The following is a 17,890-nucleotide window of genomic DNA, read 5'->3' as shown; positions in this document are numbered from 1 at the left end:
GGAAAAACGCCTATTCATATCTTTTCAAAGTGCTTATGACTGTGGATCGAGGTTCATTGAAAATGTTTCCACGCAATTCCTCAATTTGAATACCATTTGCATGAAACTGGCTCGTGAAACACGCAACTTCCTAACGAAGGTGACACTAAAGTCCATGTCCTATCACCCCTAAGTGCGTCATCAATCAGCTTAGCCCATTCCAATAGAAATTTCGTTGTATATATTGCACCAAAACCAATGTTTATTTGTCCAAAACCGCACAGATAATTTTAGGCATAGCTTAATATTTCGAATGCTTCATTTATGGCCATGTTTCAAAGGGGAAACTAGGCTGCAACCGAGATCTCCAGGCGAGGGCAGTTGGGAATGCCACATTCCAGGTCGGGGGACGTGTCCTGGTGCCAGCAGCTCTCCGAGTTGCAGAACATGCATGCTTTGGGCGAAAGCGGGACGTTCGTAGACAGGTCCACCATTCCCCACACTTTCTTCAGATCGGTAACCAGGGCGTTCATCATTTCGAAAGTGTGGAACGGGGTGGGGGCCAGCCGTAGTTTCTCCTGGCCCCGGGCGACAGTTGGATAGTTGATCGACTGCAGGTAGTGTCCGAATTGTTCGATCAGCACGTTTGAGATTTGACTGCTCTTCAGAGCGTCGCCGATTTTAATGGGAATGATGTGGCTGGGGGTTTCTTCAACGGGAAAACCTGAAATGGGGTAAATTATAGATGCAGTCAGTAAACTGAAAGTTAAGTGTCTTCTTCTATATATAGCCACCACTTAAAATAAAACGAAAGTGCGAGAATAACCTTCAATTCGGGTTACATAAATGCCAGAATTGGATTTCATCTTACCTTCTCGTTTCAGCAAGCTCTTCAGGTAGGAGACGTTCCGCTGGTGCAAGTGGCGCAGCTGACGACCCTCCTCCGATGCCAGGATGTTGACGGCCTCCAGGGCGCCACACAGCACGGTGGGTGGCAGTGAAGTGGTGAAGATAAAGCCAGCCGCATACGAGCGGATCATGTCGACCAGGTTGTGGGTGCCAGCTATGTAACCCCCAATGTTACCGAATGCCTTGCCAAGGGTGCCCGATATGATGTCCATTTTGTGCAGCACTCCATCCCGTTCACCGACACCGGCTCCATGGTCACCGTACAATCCTACGGCGTGCACCTCGTCGATGAACGTGATGGCCCCGTGCTCGTGGGCCACGTCCAGCAGCTCCTCGAGCGGGCAGATAGCACCCGTCATGGAATGTACCGTCTCAAATGCGACGATCTTGGGCACGCTTTTGTCCGTCTGCTTCAGCAGCTGATGCAAGTGGTCCACGTCGTTGTGCCGGAAGATGTGCTTGGGAACGCCGCTATTCCGGATTCCCATAATCATTGAAGCGTGGTTGCCTGCGTCCGAAAAGATCTCGCATCCAGGCAAAAGCTTGGCGAGCGTGAAGAGAGTGGAATCGTTAGCCACGAAGCACGAGGTGAAAAGCAGCGCAGCCTCCTTCTGGTGCAACTCAGCCAGCTTGCTCTCGAGGCGCTCATGGTGCAGAGAGTTGCCCGAGATGTTCCTGGTGCCGCCAGCCCCCGAGCCATGCCTGTTGAGCGCATCCTGGACGGCCCGCTTGACGCCGGGGTGGGCGGACATGCCCAGGTAGTCGTTGGAGCACCACACCGTGATGGGCTTCTCCCTCCGCTCCGAGTACTCCAGGGCGTGGGGGAAGAGCCCGTCGCCCGCCAGGCGGTTCACCTTCTTGAAGACCCTGTAGGAGTGGTCCCGCTTCTTCTTCATGATTTGCTCGTTGAAGAAGCGCTCGTAGGGGAAGGTCTCCTTGGCGGATGCCTTGCCAGGATCGGCGGTGGCAGTTGCGGGTGCGGAGGCACCAGCATTGCCCGCAGCACTGGCGACGTTGGCGTGGGCGTTCGCCCCCGTCGAGTAAGACCTTGTAACACTTGCGGCGACGAGTGAAAGTTTCTTCTCGCCCGAGCTCAAGGTCTTGCCAACCACGGGGCAGTGGCTCCCGTAGGATTGGCACAGCGTCTCCGCGTAGTTGCGGATGAAGCTGGCGGTGAAGCGATTCAGAAAGGGACACTGCATGATGAGGCGCTTTTCCACTTTTGAAGACCCGACCTAAATCAGCGAACTTTGAAAGCGAAGTGAGGTGTTTCGAAAATTATGCAAGAAGGTGATTGCGAGGAGGTGGGCGAGTGTGGCCAGAGCTGCTGAAAGTGGGCTGCCCACAATCAGCTGTCTGGAAAAATACCAACAAACATGTTCAAACAAATCTTGGCGGCCGTTTAAAAAATGTTTGTTCGCGCATGAAAGTTCAATTTTTCAAACTAAGCTGCCATGGAGTACAAGTTTTAGATATGTCATATATTTCAAAGCAAAGGGAAGTTGAAAAGTACCGTTTTTGAACAAAATTCGTCTTGTGATTGATTGGTTATTCAGGTTCATTCAGGATCTAGTTGAGCTTAATGAATGTTTCGTCATCCAGAATCGCAAAGTTGTCCTCCCGGAAGTGGAGCAAGTTCTCATTGAAGCACTTGCTGCTTTCGTTGTGCAACTTGGTCATCACAGGCTTGATGTTCTTGATTCCTGCCGTATTCGACAAGTCCGTAAAATAGTCGATCTTGAAAATGGGATAAAATTCAAAACCAGATACAGAAATAAAGTCAACTTGCCACTCACTTGTTTGGGACCCAGCATGTGGGCATGGCGTTTCCGTAGACCCGCCTCCCAAAGTTTGCCCATCCTTTCCCGGGTATCCTTGAGCATGTCCTCCGTGGACGGCAGCTCGTTGGATCCGGTGTAGTAGCTCATGATGAACCTCGCCTGGATGTCCATCATTTGGGCGGCACACACGTAAAACGGCAGTCCAATCAGCGCCATGGAAGGGTTCCTGATGTTGATGCACTGCTTGTACAGCTCCTGCACGTAGTTGTCCTCCACATAGATGCCCGAGTCGACGGTCAGAAAGGGAAAGGCGTACTTGTAGCCCGTGCAGAAGAAGACGGTGTCGAACTCCTCGTAGGATCCGTCCACGAAGTGGGCCCCCTTCTCGTCCAGCTCCCGGACATCGGGCTTCTGCTGGACGTTGTCGAAGAATATATGCTGGCCGATGTCGGTCAAGTGGTGACTTATGGTAACCCGATCCGCCGATCGGGAAATGATGTTGGACAGGTCCATGCCACTGGGCCCAGCTCCAATGACCAGAACGGATTTACCTAGAGCAGCACAGGTACCATGAGAAGTTTCTTGTGCTCACACAAGTTCTGCTGTAGTTACCCTCGAAAACCTCCCTGCTTCTGAAGTCGTGGCTGTGCAGGAACTCCCCTTGGAACCTATCCATACTCGGAATTTGGCTGTAGTTCGGGGTGTGGTAGTGGCCATTGGCCACCAGAACCTTGTCGAAGTACTGGAACTCTATCTTGTTCGTGACCAAATCCTTGAAGAGCACCTGCAAGCGGTTCGGTTAGGTTTCTATGTATGTATATCTATATAGACTGACTCTACAACTTACTTGCCACTTTGTCTTTCTCTGCAGCACCCGAATAACGTAGGTACTGAACTTGATGTGCTCCTTCAGCTCGAAATGGTCCGCGTACTGGTTCAGGAAATCGCAGATCTCGTCGGATCTCACATAGGAAGCCTTGTTCTCTGCGATTTGGAAGTCCGGAAAGCCCATTACCTCCTTGGGCAAGTTGGTTCTTTGAAGAAGCCCGAAAGCTCTTAGAATATCAAGTGTTCTTTCGTGGATTTGGATTTAGATTTTCGTACCGTAGGTTCTTGTACATGCTGCTGTGGACATCGATGCCGTTGACCACACCTGTTGCCTCATTGTACACCCAGGTTCCGCCGATTCGGTCAGATAGTTCGAACACAGTGGTCTTGAATCCATTTTCAATCGAGTGGCGGGCACAGCAAAGACCCGCGGTTCCGGCCCCAATTATGCAAACGCTCATTATTTTATAGTATATGTAACCGTTTATAATTTTATTAATTGCCAAGTGCCTAGTTGCGATAGTTGCTAGTCCGAATGCCTCCACGAAACTGAGGATCGCACCGTGATGAACTTTATGGCTTCCCCGCCTGATAGCCCTGGAAAAGTGGGGTACTTGGACTCCATGGAGAGGTTCGCACAGCCTATATAAGACGTTCAATTAGTATAATCAAGCTAGAACCACATAAGCAGCTTGTCTGCTCTACAGTAAGTTTAATCAGAGTATCTTGTATTCGCAATCCGGATGGCAGTGCTTGTTTTCTGTAATCGCGCTGATAAGAAAGAGCATAGAGCCTCTGCTTTTGTCTCGCTTTTTGTTTATAAGGCACACTATATGTTATATACTTATTATATTAATATTTACACTGCTGATAGGAAGCATAAGCAACACAGATGTTCAAGTGTACTCGATTCGCAGTGCAGTTCAAGGTTTGGGTTATAATGGGCAGAACCATGAGGCCAACTTCTTTGAGTTTGTCTTTCCCACGCTAAACTGCGAAACCAAATGTGAGAAAATTTGCATGGGTCAGGCGGATTCGGAACGTACGTGCCTCAGTAGCAAAGTGCACGTCGAGATCTTCCAACATGGGGCTACCAGCTTGCATATGCACCAAAGTTCTCCAGATGGCGAGTATCTTTGAGCACAAGGACACTTTGAATTGCATTGAATGACAGTGATAAACCACTAAATCATTAGATTGCCACGGTGGCGGCGCTGATTGTGAAGAGATTGTCGGACAAGCACTCGGAAAGGGTGTTCGCCATCAACAGGAAGCAGTCCAGGGAGTGGACCCTGCTGAACAGCATCTCCTGGTCGAAGGAGGGCGATGACTTCGGCACGCTCACCTTCCTGGGATACACCTTCATTGCAGCCGTTCTGCTGCTCACAAGGTGAATGTCTAGAGACTATGGTTCACCAGTAAGAAGTCCATCTCCTTTTAGGATCATCGAGGGCACCTCGAACTATGCCACCTGTGAGATCATTCTGCTGACCTGCGGAGTTCTGTTCTTCACCATAGAGGGTAATATGACTCTTGGGATGTAATGTCAGACTGTTGAACTGTCTCTGTCTCCTCCAGGACTTCTCATATTCTTCACTGTGGAGCAGCTTTCCGAGGATCTTCTGACCTATGCCTTCGCATTGGGCGCACTTTCCTTCATCTGCGCAGCCCTCTTCGCTCTGGACCTGATGTTCTTCAAGAACCTGCTGAAGCTGAGGAGCTCCACCGTCCAAACGGACCAGTTGAAGGAAACGGTGGCCCTCAAGGTGTACAATCTGTCCCAGGAACCGAAGACAGCCTGCTGCAACATCGTGCCACAAACCCACATGGTGAATGAGAGCAGTAAGAACTATCTGCGAACCGATTTGTAGACCCCAGTGAAAGAGCTTGAGATACATATCTGCATCTGCGTTACCTTTATTGCCGTAACATTCGAATGTAGTGAAACAAAATATGCATTATAAGATCGTGCTGCTGAAACAACTAATTGGACGCGTACTCGTACTCGTACTCGTATGTTAATAAAGTTAATAAAGTTTTCGACATTAATCAACGCTAGAAGCGGCGCAACTAATACACAGAATGGAATGCAGTGCCAACAGTGTAGACTACGATAGTAAAACCCCTGGGCTCCTGCTCCTCTCAGAACAGCAGGAAGGACACCCTCGTCCTCCGTGCATCCCCCTTGGCTCGGCGAGCCATCCCGTAATGTCAGGGAATGTCGCTGCTGCTCGTCGTCCCCTTGGAATCGCACATGCCGCCGGCCATGTTCTCGTTCGACCGCTCCGACGTGAGTCCTCCGGTTATCCCAGTTAAATTTAGTTTGTACTGCAAGGCGGAGCAAGGATTAGGGTGGTGTTAGTAGGAGTAGTAGGAGCTGGCACTGCGGCTTACGAGTGGCCAAAGTCAATTGGTAGTTAAAGTTTAGTTGGGTTGGATTGGTTAAACACTTGGGGGAGTAACTAGGGGATCTTATCAGGCTAACAGGCTAGTAACATCAACTCAAGATTCAATGCATTAAAGATACAGAGATACAAAGATACATACGTAATAGAGAAAGATACAGCGCAGTCTACATTAGCATTAGCATTTGAAAGTAAAAGTTGGAAAGGTAACTTATAAGATTCGTAGTGAGAAACGGGAAAAACACATCCGCAAAAACCAAAACGCTTCTCCTGCGAACGAAAAGCTCTAAAATCATACCTGTAATAATGCATGCTTTAATATCACAGTAAACTATAGAAATCATACACATCGAGAGTCTGAAGTACCCAGTAGTACCCAGTAGTACCCCGTAGTACCCACTACATATAGGAAATGGCCGCGTGGCCTGGCCTCGGCCTATTTACCTTAGTTGCGCACTCAAAGCACTTCGACACTACTTTATTTATAACGTTCATAAGGTTTTTGGTTTCCCTGATGACGTGATCGACCTTCACGAACGTGGCAGCTTTACCAACCGTGTGGTCTTTGACTGTAAACTGGAGTGCTTGGACAAAAGTCGGCACTCTATCTAAAATGTTGAGGAGATCCTTTTTGTTGTCACTAGCGGGGACCTAGAAGTTTCCACAATTAGAATGGTCCTTAGCCCTTTGAACATAAGCTCGATTACCTGGTATGAAAAGTGGCGGAGGACTTTGTAAAGTCGGTTGGCCTCCTCCGCAAAATATTCGGCTTGAGTAAACAAATCCTGAGTTGTTCTTAGAGAACCGTTGCCCTTGGTAAACTGATACATTAGGAAAGCCATCGCGGACATGTTCTTGGCTCTCTTCAGTATGTCGTTGTCGTCCGACAAGTCTTCGCTCCATTTTGATTGATATGTGTTCAGATCTCCGTTGTTCTTGCCTTCGAGGCCAGAATACTCAACCATTTCTCCGTCTTCTGTTGCAGGTACACCGGATTTTGTTAGTTTGTCTGAGCTCTCGCATTTCTGGGGAAGATCGGATATACACACATTACTCGGTTACTCTTGGCGGTAGGTGGTGGTGGTGGTGGTACTCACCTCAGCATCAGCTTCTCTGTCACTCTTGGTGGTGTTGATTGAAACGAGGATCTTCTTGGCGATCATGGAGATCTCGTTCGTCAGCCACTTCCACATGTCCGAGAAGGACTCGAAGTTCTCGTTGGCCGCACTGCTGTTCGAGTACTTCCACAGGATCTTGGCCGCAATGAAGACCTGCGGCCCGTAGATCCTCAGGTTGATGGCCAGGCACTTGGCCTGCACCTGCAGCCGCTCCGTGGGCGCAATGTGCTGCAGCAGCTTGCAGATGTCGAAGATGTGGTCACAGCAGTCGTGGAACTTCGTGGAGCGCTGATTCAGATTGTCGATGTCGTAGTTCGTTGCCAGTACGTGGAACGACTTGACCAGCTTGGAGCAGATCTTGAGCGACTCGTTGAAGTCCTCGATCTGGCTGGACACGGAGACGACCAGCTGCTTGCACAGCTCCTCCAAGCTGCTCAACATGCCCAGCTCGGGATCTGAGCGACCCTTCACCTGGCCTCCTACTCCACCCACACCTCCGACTCCACCAACTCCGCCGACTCCGCCGCCCTCGTGCTGATCCTTCATGATGGTGTTCAGGTACAGGTCGAACTCCAGCTTGCAGTTGTCGCAGTAGGAGAGGATGTTCTTGCGGTGATTGTGGCTGATGTAGGGCGAGTCGGTGAAGTCGTGCGCCTTCTCGAAGAGCTTCTCGAAGGCGAGGGAGAGCTCCTCGCGCAGGTCCAGGCTCTCGGAGCTGAGGTGCTTCCTGAAGTTGGTGTTGTTCACCATGCGGCCGCCGCCGCCCGCCGCGGAGGGCAGGTTCTTCTCCGACTTCCACAGGTCGTCGTCCAGGAAACTGAAATAGGCGTCGGAGTTGTTGTTGCCCTCGCCGGAGCCCTCGTAGTAGCTCATCTGGTACTTGTACCGCTTGATGAGGTTCACAATGCGCTTTATTGTCGTGTAGATGCTCTCGTTCTCGTAGTTCGGGTTGCTCGCCTGCTTCTCGAAGGGCATGTGCTTGGCCGAGTCGAAGATGCTGTCCTTCACCACGAAGTGGATGAGGTCCATGGCCCTGCGGATCTGGCAGAAGACCGTGTCCCGGTTCTCCTTCACGATCACGCAGTCGCTGTGGATCAGGCTGTTCTTCGACGACGTCAGCAGGATGGCGATGGACTTCTCCAGGATCTGGCGTGCCGAAAACATCTGGGCCCGCCGCCGTTCCTCCTTGAACGAGTTGCGATGGTGGCCAGTGAGGTAGGCCAGCTCAATCATTTCCGTTCCGAACACGGAGAAGGCCCGCACGAACTCGGTGAAGTTCATGACCGACTCCAGCTTCTCCAGGCTCTCGGAGGCCCGCTTCTTGGCGGTCAGCAGCTTCTTCACCACAATGATGTCGACCAGCAGTAGGATGCGCGTGACGGAGGACAGCAGGGAGCGGGCCGCCAAAATGATGGCTCCGTAGTCCTTCAGGGGCTCGATGTGGTGGCGCAGCTCCATGCCGCTTAGAGGTGAAATATCACAAAGTCGTTCAATAGATTTTCCTGCAATCCAGTCAAGTGCGTTAGGGTTTGGTGCGTTAACAAGCTGGAAAGGATAACTGCTTACCCGCATCTCTGGCCTCCTTCGCCGCCTCGTACATGTCTCCCTTGATGTCGATGTTCTCCTCGGCGATGATCTCGCCAATCGTTATAAATCGCTCTACGGCAATGTTCAGTAGGTGACCTATGTTCCCAAAAGTGGACATGATCTGCTCGTTATCCATATCACGAACTCGAAAGCGTTGATTCTGCAAGGGAAGGTGAGTCCGCATTGGCAGTGGGTTTGGTTTCAAGGCCAATCAATATTCGCAGAGGACTTTCAGTCCGAAAGTTATCCGGAAAGGAAAGTTACTCCGGACAGCCGGTGGGGTACTTACGTTTACAGTTGATTGAGTGATTCCGTACATGTTGGATACCTCGGTTTCCAATAGAAAAACTGATTATACGTAGTTAAAGAGTATCCGCCAAGCGAGTTTCACGCATGCAGCATTTTTATTTACTTCCTATTGATTTTTCTCAATACTAGGGCTAGCAGAGTCGCGTAGACATTGGAACTAAGTCGAGAATTTGGCACTCAATAATACGGACACCGATTAGCGCGTCATAGTACGAGGCTCTATAGGTTTAAGCTCAAATAAAAGTCGATTTTTCAGCCAGCGAAAGCTCCTTAGCTTAAATTAGTGTTATATAGATAGGGGGCTGTAAACAACGTGTTTACCTGCAGACAGATATATGTGTATGCCCCCAGATTTGTGTGTGATTCGAGCTTGTAACAAATTGGTCTGCGCAGGAAGTCTGCGCACAAAACCATATAGTACTGTAAAGTGCAACAGTTTCCCGTCTCTCGGGTGGCTCAATTCGATGGGAGTACCAGGATTCAATGGATTCATAGTTAGAGTATATACTTAGAAAATGATAAGAACAACTTACTTAGCCATAAAAAGCCAGAGATAAAAAGCTTGAAAAAGTATTGTAGCTTATCCCACAATCAAAAAGACACACTATATTTCAAGTAATAGCTTGCATAACTGGAAAAACCACCAAAATAAGGTGTATTTTCCATTGTCAAAAGAGATTTTGTTTCAAATTTCATAACTTCCGGTAACGGAAATTTATTTGCGAAACTGAGCAGTGGTGACAACCCTAGACAACGGGAGTTCCCCTAACAGCACCACTGGCACTCGAACGCGCGGCACCTGGTCACACTGCGCCCCAACGACCATATGATTTTTGCCGAGTATTTTATTTCCAAATGTTGTTACCTAAACACGAGCACGTCAAATTCCAATTCCTGAGGGCCGCAAACGAAAAACAGACGAGTAACCAGGATCGGAATACTATTTGAATGGTGTGATCTGCAGACGAGGTAGATCTGTATCGAGGGAAACGCAGTTCCGTTGAAGGAAGAAGCACACAAAGTCCTTGCAAGATGTTGCGAAATTTCGGGATTTCATCAATAAGAAGGAGCAGCTGGATGGCCAACTGGTGCTCCAAGGAGCGGGCGTGGGCGTCCGCCATGCGGCTAAATGCAGCTGCGCCGGCAACAGGTCCACAAAAGTTGTTAATCTGCCATGCCGGCGATAACCTCCAGCAAAGTCGAAGGGTCCACGAGAGCACCAATGCGGAGAGGGTGCCCGGGAACCCCAAGGAGAACGAGAGGAAGCCCGAGGATCTGGACAGGGCCTACGAGGTCCTGAGAACCACGCTGCCAAAACTGTTCGTGGAGCCCCTGGACTATTCCATTTACAGCCCAGGACTGATCTTCCAGAACAACATTACGGGCAAGCACACGGTGGGCCTGTATCACTACGTCAAACAGATCGCCATCCTGCGGACGGTGGGCCACCTGAAGTACGCGTACGTGAAGTTCGAGGTGCTCAAGATCACGAAGCACCAGGACGACTACACGGTGAGGATAAGGTGGCGAGTACGGGGCATTTCCGGCCTGAAGGTCATGTTCCAGTTCTGGAAGTACAAGATCTGGCAGCTAAAGGAGGTGCTGAAAGATCAGGAGGCGTGGTACGATGGCTACTCTGTCTGCTATCTGGGCGACGACGGGCTGATCATCAAACACGTCGTGGACAAAGTCATGCCGGACGAGAGTCGGGAGGCGGTTGAGAACCCTTCTGCGACGGCACTACCTCCCGGATCCTTGGCAGCGACCTCTTCCCAGAAGATCAACTGCCAATGAGGTCGTAGCTAGCTTTATATGTTACTTATTTATTGTATTACTAATCGTAATAAACGGAACTGTGAGACGTTTAGTAACCGCATTCAAACTTTGTACAACATTCAAAATTCAACCGTCACTGCTTGAACGCATAGACCGATCCCTTCTTGATATATTTGTAGGGCCGTGAACGACTCCGCTTGGCAAAGGCGCTTATGTAAGGCTTCTCCTTGTTGTACTCAATGGTGTTCTGCATGGACCCCTCGGTCTCGAGGAATATATCGAAGCTATAGATGGTGCGGAAGAGCTGCGCATACAGTACGCGGTCGTTGGGCTCCAAGTGTTTGGGCTGCAGGGAGTTGGTCCAGAACTCCATCATCTGAAGAATATAAGTTTAGCAGGAAATTGAACGAAGATAGCTAGACAAGTTCAAACCTTGATGGCCGAGTTGTTTTGCGAGGTATTGCATCCGTTCCAGTGCACATTTAGAATCCATAGAGGCATCTCCAGTGGATAATTACTCGGTATTCTGATGAAGCACTCCATTTTGGCAGAGCCCCGTACGATAACAGCGCGGTAAGAGTTGTACGTAATACCCTTTTCGGCTGACGAGGTATTTAGTACGTCTGAAATTTGCGAGTGAAACTCCTCATGTGTGATGGCCGTCCACTGGACGAGGCTGCACGACAGGCCGGCTGGATAGATGTTCTCCTTCAAGCTATACAAATCAATATCCTTGTAGGTCAGACCGCGAATCTGTTGGCTTAAACGCTGCCAAGAGTTAAAGCGCCTGGCAATGCGGTCAATGATCTCCTTGTTGTTTTTGTTCAAGTTTAGCTCGTGGTTGTACAGCATCGAACTGTTGACGGTTGCAATCGAGCACATACTTTGCAGCCAACAGAAGGGTTTTCCGAAGTCCTTGGCCTTGAGATAGCGCACACATTCTTCAGCTGTTAAGTCCGAGCTTCGGAGCTGAAAGAGCAATTCTTGATTTGTTGTCCAGCGTTGGAAAACGAAGTTCTTACCTCGTGTTGAATTCCAGGAATGGGTATTTCATTGCCCAAGTCATTGGGGAACAAGTGCCGCAAAAGGTGGTGCACAAAGTTTGTATCACTGTGAAGAAAATAACAAAGTAATTATGTCCTTCTCTTCTTGGTGTGTTCTAAACTTACCCCTGGCTGTTGGAATTGCTGGAGTAGTTAATTTGGCCCCAGACAGTGGCACACTTGATCAAGTCGAAGTAGCGGATTTGCAAAACGAGCTGATTCGATCCAGCGCCTCCAATCTTGAAAGTTCAGGTTAATAAATGTTTTGGAACTAGCAAACAGTGTCTTCCTACCGTCAAGCAAATGTGTAGTGGATGAGGAGCGAGTGCCTCTTCCAAGCTGTTCTCCCCAATCTTATCCTGCTCCCCAATTTCCGTTTCAGTCTGTTTGTGGTTCAATGTGGAGTACTTCTTCTCCTTAAGCAACTCCTGCATTTGGGCCTCGCTCTCATAGCCAACAACCTCGGCGGTGAAAGACTGCTCCTCGCTGACCCGCTGCAGGGACTGCAGGACAATGAACAAAACGTAGAGGGGCTTTGGCAGGTACTTGACCACGGCGCTTAACTTCCATTCCACGTCCAGGGATAGTTGCAGTGCATCATGCAGTGGTTTTGTGGCGCTCTGCAAGGTGCGCAAGGCGGGCGCGAAGGAGACGTATCGCTGAGCGTGGCTAAGATTGTCCTGGAGCAGTTCCTGCTTGGAGCTCAGCAGGGCGCTGTACTGCTTGTCGAGTTCCTTTCGCAGGCGCAGCTCGCAGTCGAGACGATGAAGGTGCTTCTTGTGGCTGGACAACTCCTCCTCGTCGTTGGCCATGTCTGGCAGATTGCTGGAGTACTCGGCCTCCGAGAGCAGCTCCAAGCTGGTGTCCCTGCTCTTGAACTTCTGGCAGCGGACAATCTCCTTCTTCAGGTGGCTCACCTCGTACAGAAGATTCTGCAGTTGCAGCCGGCTGAGGTCCACCTTGCACTTCTCCAGGTGCAGCTTGTCCCGGCCGGCCTTAATCTTGTGCTTCACCTCCCGGTTGGCGTGCTTCAGAGCCACGAACATCAAGGTGGCCGCAGTGCGCGCCTCATCCGTAGATTGCCCCTGCTCATGGAAAAGGCGGATTGAGAGCTGTGCGAAGGGCACGTTTATCGAACTTACCTTGCTCTTCGCCTCCTTGATTCCCTCTATGGCCTTTTGCAGCTGGTCGAACTGCGTGTTTAATATCGTTTCCATTTTATTCGCCGAAATTGTAAATTGGAAGCCGCAAAAATTATTTTGTTAATAAAGCTAAAATAAAGTGGCCAGACTGTTCGAGCCGGTACAACTCGCCGGAACATTCCGAAATGATTTCAGTATATTTGCATTTCCTGCAGCTGCGGTCACACTCGCAAGCGGCTTTGTAAATATAGTTAAAAACCAAAATATCTCTTTAAATATTTGCTGTAAGCTAACGTAGATCTCCCTGAACCTTAATTAACACAATGCTGCGAATGCTCCAGAAGAGAACCAGTCTTATAAAGCTAGTGGTGCCCGGCCCCCGACTTCATCAAACGATTGCGCAAACAGCGATAAAGGTTGCATTGCCATCATGACAGTGATTACATATAGAAATGTGTTATGTTATAAATAAAGTAATATTTGTTAACGCCCTACCTTGCAGGAAATCCCTTTGATAAAGCCCATCAGCACGCCGAAAAGCGACAAAACAGTCGGAAGATGGTTCTTGGGAGTCAGCGGCATGGTGTTTGTGGCCGTTGGTCTAGGTAACCAATAACTGCATATTAAGTTTGTAGTTCCTTACGAAAGTGAATCCCTTCCAGGCGGAGTAACCAGACTGACAGAGTCCGGACTGTCCATGGTAACTTGGAAGCTGACGGGTGAACGTATGCCCCGAACCCAGGAGGAATGGTTGCAGGAGTTTAATCTCTACCAACAATACCCAGAGTACAAGCTGTGAGTACTTTCCTAGATTCCTTCAAAGCCTGGAGTAACATGTATACCTCTGCTTTCAGAAAGAACGTGAATATGACTGTGGAGGAGTTCAAGTTCATCTTCATGATGGAGTACATGCACAGGATGTGGGGACGTGCCATAGGCGGGTTCTTCCTCTTGCCCGCCGTTTACTTTTGGAGAAAGGGATACTTCAGCGCTAAGACCAAGAAGAGCGTTCTGCTGCTGGGCACTCTGATTGGCCTGCAGGGTCTGATGGGGTGGTACATGGTTAAGTCCGGACTAGAGGACCGGTTCCAGGATCCCAACGATGTGCCGCGGGTCTCTCAGTATAGATTGGCGTCCCACCTGGCAGCAGCCTTCGTCCTGTACTCGCTCTCCCTGTCGAGGGCCATGTCCCTGCTAATCCCAACCAACACATTCGTGATCCAAGCCAAGAAAGCATTTAATATCAAGGGCCTGACCCATTTGACAAAGGCAATGGTCCTGCTGACTGCCATTTCTGGAGCCTTTGTAGCCGGACTAGACGCCGGACTGGTATACAACTCGTTCCCGAAGATGGGCGACCAGTGGATTCCCGAGGACATGTGGAAGTTTGCGCCAATACAGAAGAACATCACCGAGAATCCGACGACAGTGCAGTTCAATCACCGCATTCTTGGTATTAGCACAGTAACGCTGACCACAGCACTGTGGCTGGTGACCAGGCGGATGCAGTTGCCCAAGCGCGCCAACTGGGCCATCAACGCTGTGGTGGCCATGGCCTGGACGCAGGCCACGCTTGGAGTAACCACCTTGCTTAACTACGTGCCTGTGCCCTTGGCGACGGCCCACCAGTCGGGCTCGCTTATTCTACTGAGTTTCGCTTTGTGGTTGTCGCACGAAGTTCGACTGTTGAAGTATTTACCAAAGTAAATAAATAGTTGTTTGTTGAACCAAATCGAACAACCTCGCCTTGAAAATAACTACGATAAGTGGGGCAAATGTAATAGCAACAACCGTTTATTCATTCCTATTCAATATTCATTTTCACACTGCTCTTATCCTCTTGCAACTCCTTGTACTCAACACTCTTTGCGTTTAAGCAGGCACCCACACCCTTTACGTTTTCCGAAGACTTGGTGGCCTGGTTAGAGGTGGAAACGTGATTGTACACCGCCAGTGCCTGGGCCACGAAGCCATTGACATCGCCAGGATTCGAGGGCAAGATCATGGTGTTATTCGTCTTGGCCAGTTTCTTGAAGGCTCCAATATACTGCTCGGCCAGCGTGAGGGAAGCAGCATTCTGTCCATCCTAAAATGCAGAAAACGAAAACAACGATTTGAAATCAAGAAAGATAAGAAACTTTAGCTGGTAATAAATATAATTCATCGGAGCACAAGGAATACGTCGCAATTTAGTCCTCATCTTATGCCTTGGAACAAACTGAGCCCAGAGTTCGTCTCCTTGGATGTTTGCTGTTTGGTGAAAACGGTCCAGAAGCGAAGCGTCTCATCTGCGCCGCCAGTCACTATGGACTCGTTGTCCGGGCTCACGGACAGGTGGAGTACCCGCTGCGTGTGCCCGGACAGCCTGGCCACCTGCTTCAGCGAGGGATATCGCCAGGCAATGACCTGTGGCTGCGCGTGTCCGTGCGTGGTCACCAATTCACGAGAGTCCCTAGCCCAAGCCAGGTTGCTGATCTGGGCGCCGGTGTTGATGCACTGCACCAGCTTCCCGGTGAGCACGTTCCAAAAGCGCAAGCATTGATCGGCGGACCCACCGCCACTGGCCAGGAGACCGGATTTATGTGGCGACCAGCCGAGCGCCTTGACCACCGCCTTGTGCTCGTCGAAGGCGTAAATGGGCTCTGGCCAGTCGTCCGTCCAAACCAGCAGTCGGTTATCGCTGCCACCGCTGGCCAAGTAGCGATTGCTGGGCGACCACTGTAGGCCACACACCTCTAACTTGTGTCCGCGCAAACAGCGGGTTATGTGCGTGGGGGGATTACGAACATCTCGCTGCAAAATGGAGCGGTCGCGGGAGCCACTGGCCAATCGGTTGCCACGCCAAGCTAGCGCAGTTACACGCGCCGAGTGCCCGTCCAGTCGGTTCAACTGCTTCTGCCGCTCGGCATCCCAAATGGTCACGTATCCGGACTGGGTGCCGATGGCCACCTGACGGCCCTCACCGTGCCAGCTAACTGCTGTCACCAGGTTGTCTTCATTGTTGAAGTCGCACAGTCGCGTCACCTGTCCACTGACTGCACTCCACAGATAAACCGAGCACCCAAGGCCAACGGCTAGGGTGTTTTTCGACGACCAGTCAATGAGATTCAGGTAGAAGTCATCTTGCAGCTCCGGCGCATCGAGTATCTTGTACGGCCGACGTGGCAGGCGGCGCACGGGTCTTTTGGAGATACTGAGCAGTCGTTGGCTGCTCTCGCTAATGTTGGCGAATGGTGTACGCACAGGCGGCAAAGAGTGTTTGGCAAATCCAAAGATGCGGTTGTTATGCCTCTCCTTAAACTCCTCTGACTGGGCATGGACCTGTGTGCTTTGCTTGCAGTTCTCCAATGACGTTATATTCTCGTCCAGGAACTCGTTGCGCAACAGGCAAGAGTACAAAGAGCTCTGGCACTCACAGGAGTCTCCTGGAGCGAGGGCGAAGTTGCGGTTCCACTGATTACCAGCTCGCGTGGGAATGCAGCGTAGATCAAGGTACTCCTTCTTTCCGCCGGCGACGCCCCGAAGCAATCGTTGTTCATACTCCGGTTGAAACATCTCCGAATTGAAATTATTGTTTGTCGTGTGATGCTTGTCAGGGTGTGCACCGATTCCAACGGAAAATGCCTAGCATCCTACCTAAACGTATTCGAAAGTTTGTGGAGTCTCTTGGCAAAATACTTACCAGGTGGGATAGGGATTTCGCTATGGCCAGCAGACTTCGTGCTCTGGCATCCGCCACTGCTATAATGGCAGCCGCCTCTCCGCTAGCCTTGTTGATGTGCTCCTGGCGCTCGGCCTCTGTGGAAGAAGGAACCATGAGTATTGTGTACATTCCGTGAGGAACACTGCCGCTAACCGGAGGCTAGAATCCTGGACTTCCGCTTGCCCTCAGCAATGTTGATTTCGGCCTCGCGAACACCCTCTGATTCCAGAATAGCGGCTCGTTTTCGCCTTTCGGCCTCCACTTGCATCTGCATCGCCTCGTGAACCCTGGTGGGCAGCTAAAAGAAGAAGCTATTAACTCATCCTACTTTAGAGTCAACAGAAGAATGTGACCTACTCGGATATCACGGATCTCGTATCGCAGACAGGCAATGCCCCACGCCTCGCTGGCCTTGTTGATCGAGTCCACGATGCTGACGTTGAGGGACTCCCTCTCGCGGAAGACCTTGTCCATGGACATCTTGCCCAGCTCCGATCTCATCGTCGTCTGGGCCAGTTGTGTTATTGCGAACTCTGGATCCTCCACGCCGTACGACGCTTAACGGTGAGGTGATATAACAGATATGGTGACGTGCCGGTGCGTATGGATTGTGGACCTACCTTTGTATGGATCAATGATGCGCAAGTAGAGCACGCCGTCGATGCTCAGGGTCACGTTGTCGGAGGTAATAGCACTCTGTTTGGGCACATCTATGGCGATTTCCTTCAGGCTCTGGACGTATTTGATTTTGTCAGCCACCGGTACCAGTATGTTGAGTCCGGGGTCCAGAATCCTATGAAACCGCCCCATGCGCTCCACAACCCAAGCCTTGAAAACAGATCGGATTGGAGTGAGCTGGGGTCAACCGTGATCTGGCAATGGAACCTACCTCTTGCTGGGGCACAAACATAACACACATGTTTATCGGGGTGGAGGCCTTTCCCCTTCGAGATTGCGACGGAATCCATGAGCCGGCGAGCAGGAAGTCTTGCTGCAAGTAGGAGTATTAACGGGCCGTTAGCCCATCGCACGGATGTCGACGGATCCGGAACGTACCTGGACCAAACTGGGAACGAATCTTTTGTTCAAAAGAAATCTCGACATTTCGCAATATATGTGCCGATTTTACGAGTCGAAAAATACTAAGAAGAAAACATTATGATAGTCCGGAAACAGGGTGCCTCATGTCGCAGTTGCGTGCGAATCGATTAATTTTCTCGTTGGGGGTATCTGAAACGGTTAAATTTTTGAACTCTTTTCGAATCGGAAAAGTGGATTTTGAATATGTCTTTTAATTGAAATAAAATATT

At 50.3% G+C, this 17,890-nt stretch overlaps 9 protein-coding genes across 9 annotated transcripts; 3 read left to right on the top strand and 6 right to left on the bottom strand.

Moving 5' to 3' along the window:
* Positions 1 to 214: 214 nt before the first annotated feature.
* Positions 215 to 2,201, bottom strand: LOC122613316 (5-aminolevulinate synthase, erythroid-specific, mitochondrial). Its single transcript, XM_043787439.1, has 2 exons — positions 851 to 2,201; positions 215 to 703 (listed from the first exon to the last, which is right to left on the bottom strand). The coding sequence occupies exons 1-2, from the start codon at positions 2,088 to 2,090 to the stop codon at positions 327 to 329; spliced, it is 1,617 nt and encodes a 538-aa protein (XP_043643374.1). The 5' UTR covers positions 2,091 to 2,201; the 3' UTR covers positions 215 to 326.
* Positions 2,202 to 2,354: 153 nt separating this feature from the next.
* LOC122613317 (senecionine N-oxygenase) lies at positions 2,355 to 4,093 on the bottom strand. The gene is made up of 5 exons (XM_043787440.1): positions 3,774 to 4,093; positions 3,517 to 3,703; positions 3,282 to 3,453; positions 2,685 to 3,220; positions 2,355 to 2,625 (listed from the first exon to the last, which is right to left on the bottom strand). Exons 1-5 carry the CDS (start codon positions 3,956 to 3,958, stop codon positions 2,458 to 2,460), a joined length of 1,248 nt encoding a protein of 415 aa, XP_043643375.1. The 5' UTR covers positions 3,959 to 4,093; the 3' UTR covers positions 2,355 to 2,457.
* Positions 4,094 to 4,105: 12 nt separating this feature from the next.
* On the top strand, positions 4,106 to 5,378 carry LOC122613319. The gene is made up of 5 exons (XM_043787441.1): positions 4,106 to 4,203; positions 4,372 to 4,623; positions 4,694 to 4,887; positions 4,939 to 5,018; positions 5,076 to 5,378. The coding sequence occupies exons 2-5, from the start codon at positions 4,582 to 4,584 to the stop codon at positions 5,366 to 5,368; spliced, it is 609 nt and encodes a 202-aa protein (XP_043643376.1). The 5' UTR covers positions 4,106 to 4,203; positions 4,372 to 4,581; the 3' UTR covers positions 5,369 to 5,378.
* Positions 5,379 to 5,688: 310 nt separating this feature from the next.
* On the bottom strand, positions 5,689 to 9,108 carry LOC122613315 (alpha-catulin). The gene is made up of 6 exons (XM_043787438.1): positions 8,897 to 9,108; positions 8,587 to 8,767; positions 7,000 to 8,522; positions 6,610 to 6,927; positions 6,347 to 6,553; positions 5,689 to 5,825 (listed from the first exon to the last, which is right to left on the bottom strand). The coding sequence occupies exons 1-6, from the start codon at positions 8,924 to 8,926 to the stop codon at positions 5,709 to 5,711; spliced, it is 2,376 nt and encodes a 791-aa protein (XP_043643373.1). The 5' UTR covers positions 8,927 to 9,108; the 3' UTR covers positions 5,689 to 5,708.
* Positions 9,109 to 9,714: 606 nt separating this feature from the next.
* LOC122613036 (uncharacterized protein C6orf136 homolog) lies at positions 9,715 to 10,792 on the top strand. Its single transcript, XM_043786999.1, has one exon. The coding sequence runs from the start codon at positions 9,949 to 9,951 to the stop codon at positions 10,708 to 10,710; it is 762 nt and encodes a 253-aa protein (XP_043642934.1). The 5' UTR covers positions 9,715 to 9,948; the 3' UTR covers positions 10,711 to 10,792.
* Positions 10,762 to 13,048, bottom strand: LOC122613032 (THO complex subunit 5). The gene is made up of 6 exons (XM_043786995.1): positions 12,878 to 13,048; positions 12,029 to 12,820; positions 11,862 to 11,974; positions 11,715 to 11,802; positions 11,125 to 11,661; positions 10,762 to 11,068 (listed from the first exon to the last, which is right to left on the bottom strand). The coding sequence occupies exons 1-6, from the start codon at positions 12,950 to 12,952 to the stop codon at positions 10,826 to 10,828; spliced, it is 1,848 nt and encodes a 615-aa protein (XP_043642930.1). The 5' UTR covers positions 12,953 to 13,048; the 3' UTR covers positions 10,762 to 10,825.
* Positions 13,049 to 13,093: 45 nt separating this feature from the next.
* LOC122613034 (cytochrome c oxidase assembly protein COX15 homolog) lies at positions 13,094 to 14,614 on the top strand. The gene is made up of 4 exons (XM_043786997.1): positions 13,094 to 13,293; positions 13,380 to 13,482; positions 13,540 to 13,672; positions 13,732 to 14,614. Exons 1-4 carry the CDS (start codon positions 13,201 to 13,203, stop codon positions 14,582 to 14,584), a joined length of 1,182 nt encoding a protein of 393 aa, XP_043642932.1. The 5' UTR covers positions 13,094 to 13,200; the 3' UTR covers positions 14,585 to 14,614.
* Positions 14,615 to 14,653: 39 nt separating this feature from the next.
* On the bottom strand, positions 14,654 to 17,879 carry LOC122613035 (stomatin-like protein 2, mitochondrial). Its single transcript, XM_043786998.1, has 7 exons — positions 17,637 to 17,879; positions 17,470 to 17,571; positions 17,201 to 17,408; positions 16,938 to 17,137; positions 16,734 to 16,878; positions 16,560 to 16,675; positions 14,654 to 14,963 (listed from the first exon to the last, which is right to left on the bottom strand). The coding sequence occupies exons 1-7, from the start codon at positions 17,682 to 17,684 to the stop codon at positions 14,682 to 14,684; spliced, it is 1,101 nt and encodes a 366-aa protein (XP_043642933.1). The 5' UTR covers positions 17,685 to 17,879; the 3' UTR covers positions 14,654 to 14,681.
* Positions 14,998 to 16,508, bottom strand: LOC122613033 (fizzy-related protein homolog). The gene has a single exon (XM_043786996.1). The coding sequence runs from the start codon at positions 16,430 to 16,432 to the stop codon at positions 15,074 to 15,076; it is 1,359 nt and encodes a 452-aa protein (XP_043642931.1). The 5' UTR covers positions 16,433 to 16,508; the 3' UTR covers positions 14,998 to 15,073.
* Positions 17,880 to 17,890: the final 11 nt, after the last annotated feature.

The sequence above is a fragment of the Drosophila teissieri genome, chromosome 2R, assembly GCF_016746235.2.
Source record: "Drosophila teissieri strain GT53w chromosome 2R, Prin_Dtei_1.1, whole genome shotgun sequence".
Classification (NCBI taxonomy): Eukaryota; Metazoa; Arthropoda; class Insecta; order Diptera; family Drosophilidae; genus Drosophila; species Drosophila teissieri.
Note: the sequence above shows the minus strand (reverse complement) of the source record. Positions and strands in the feature narration are given on the sequence as shown.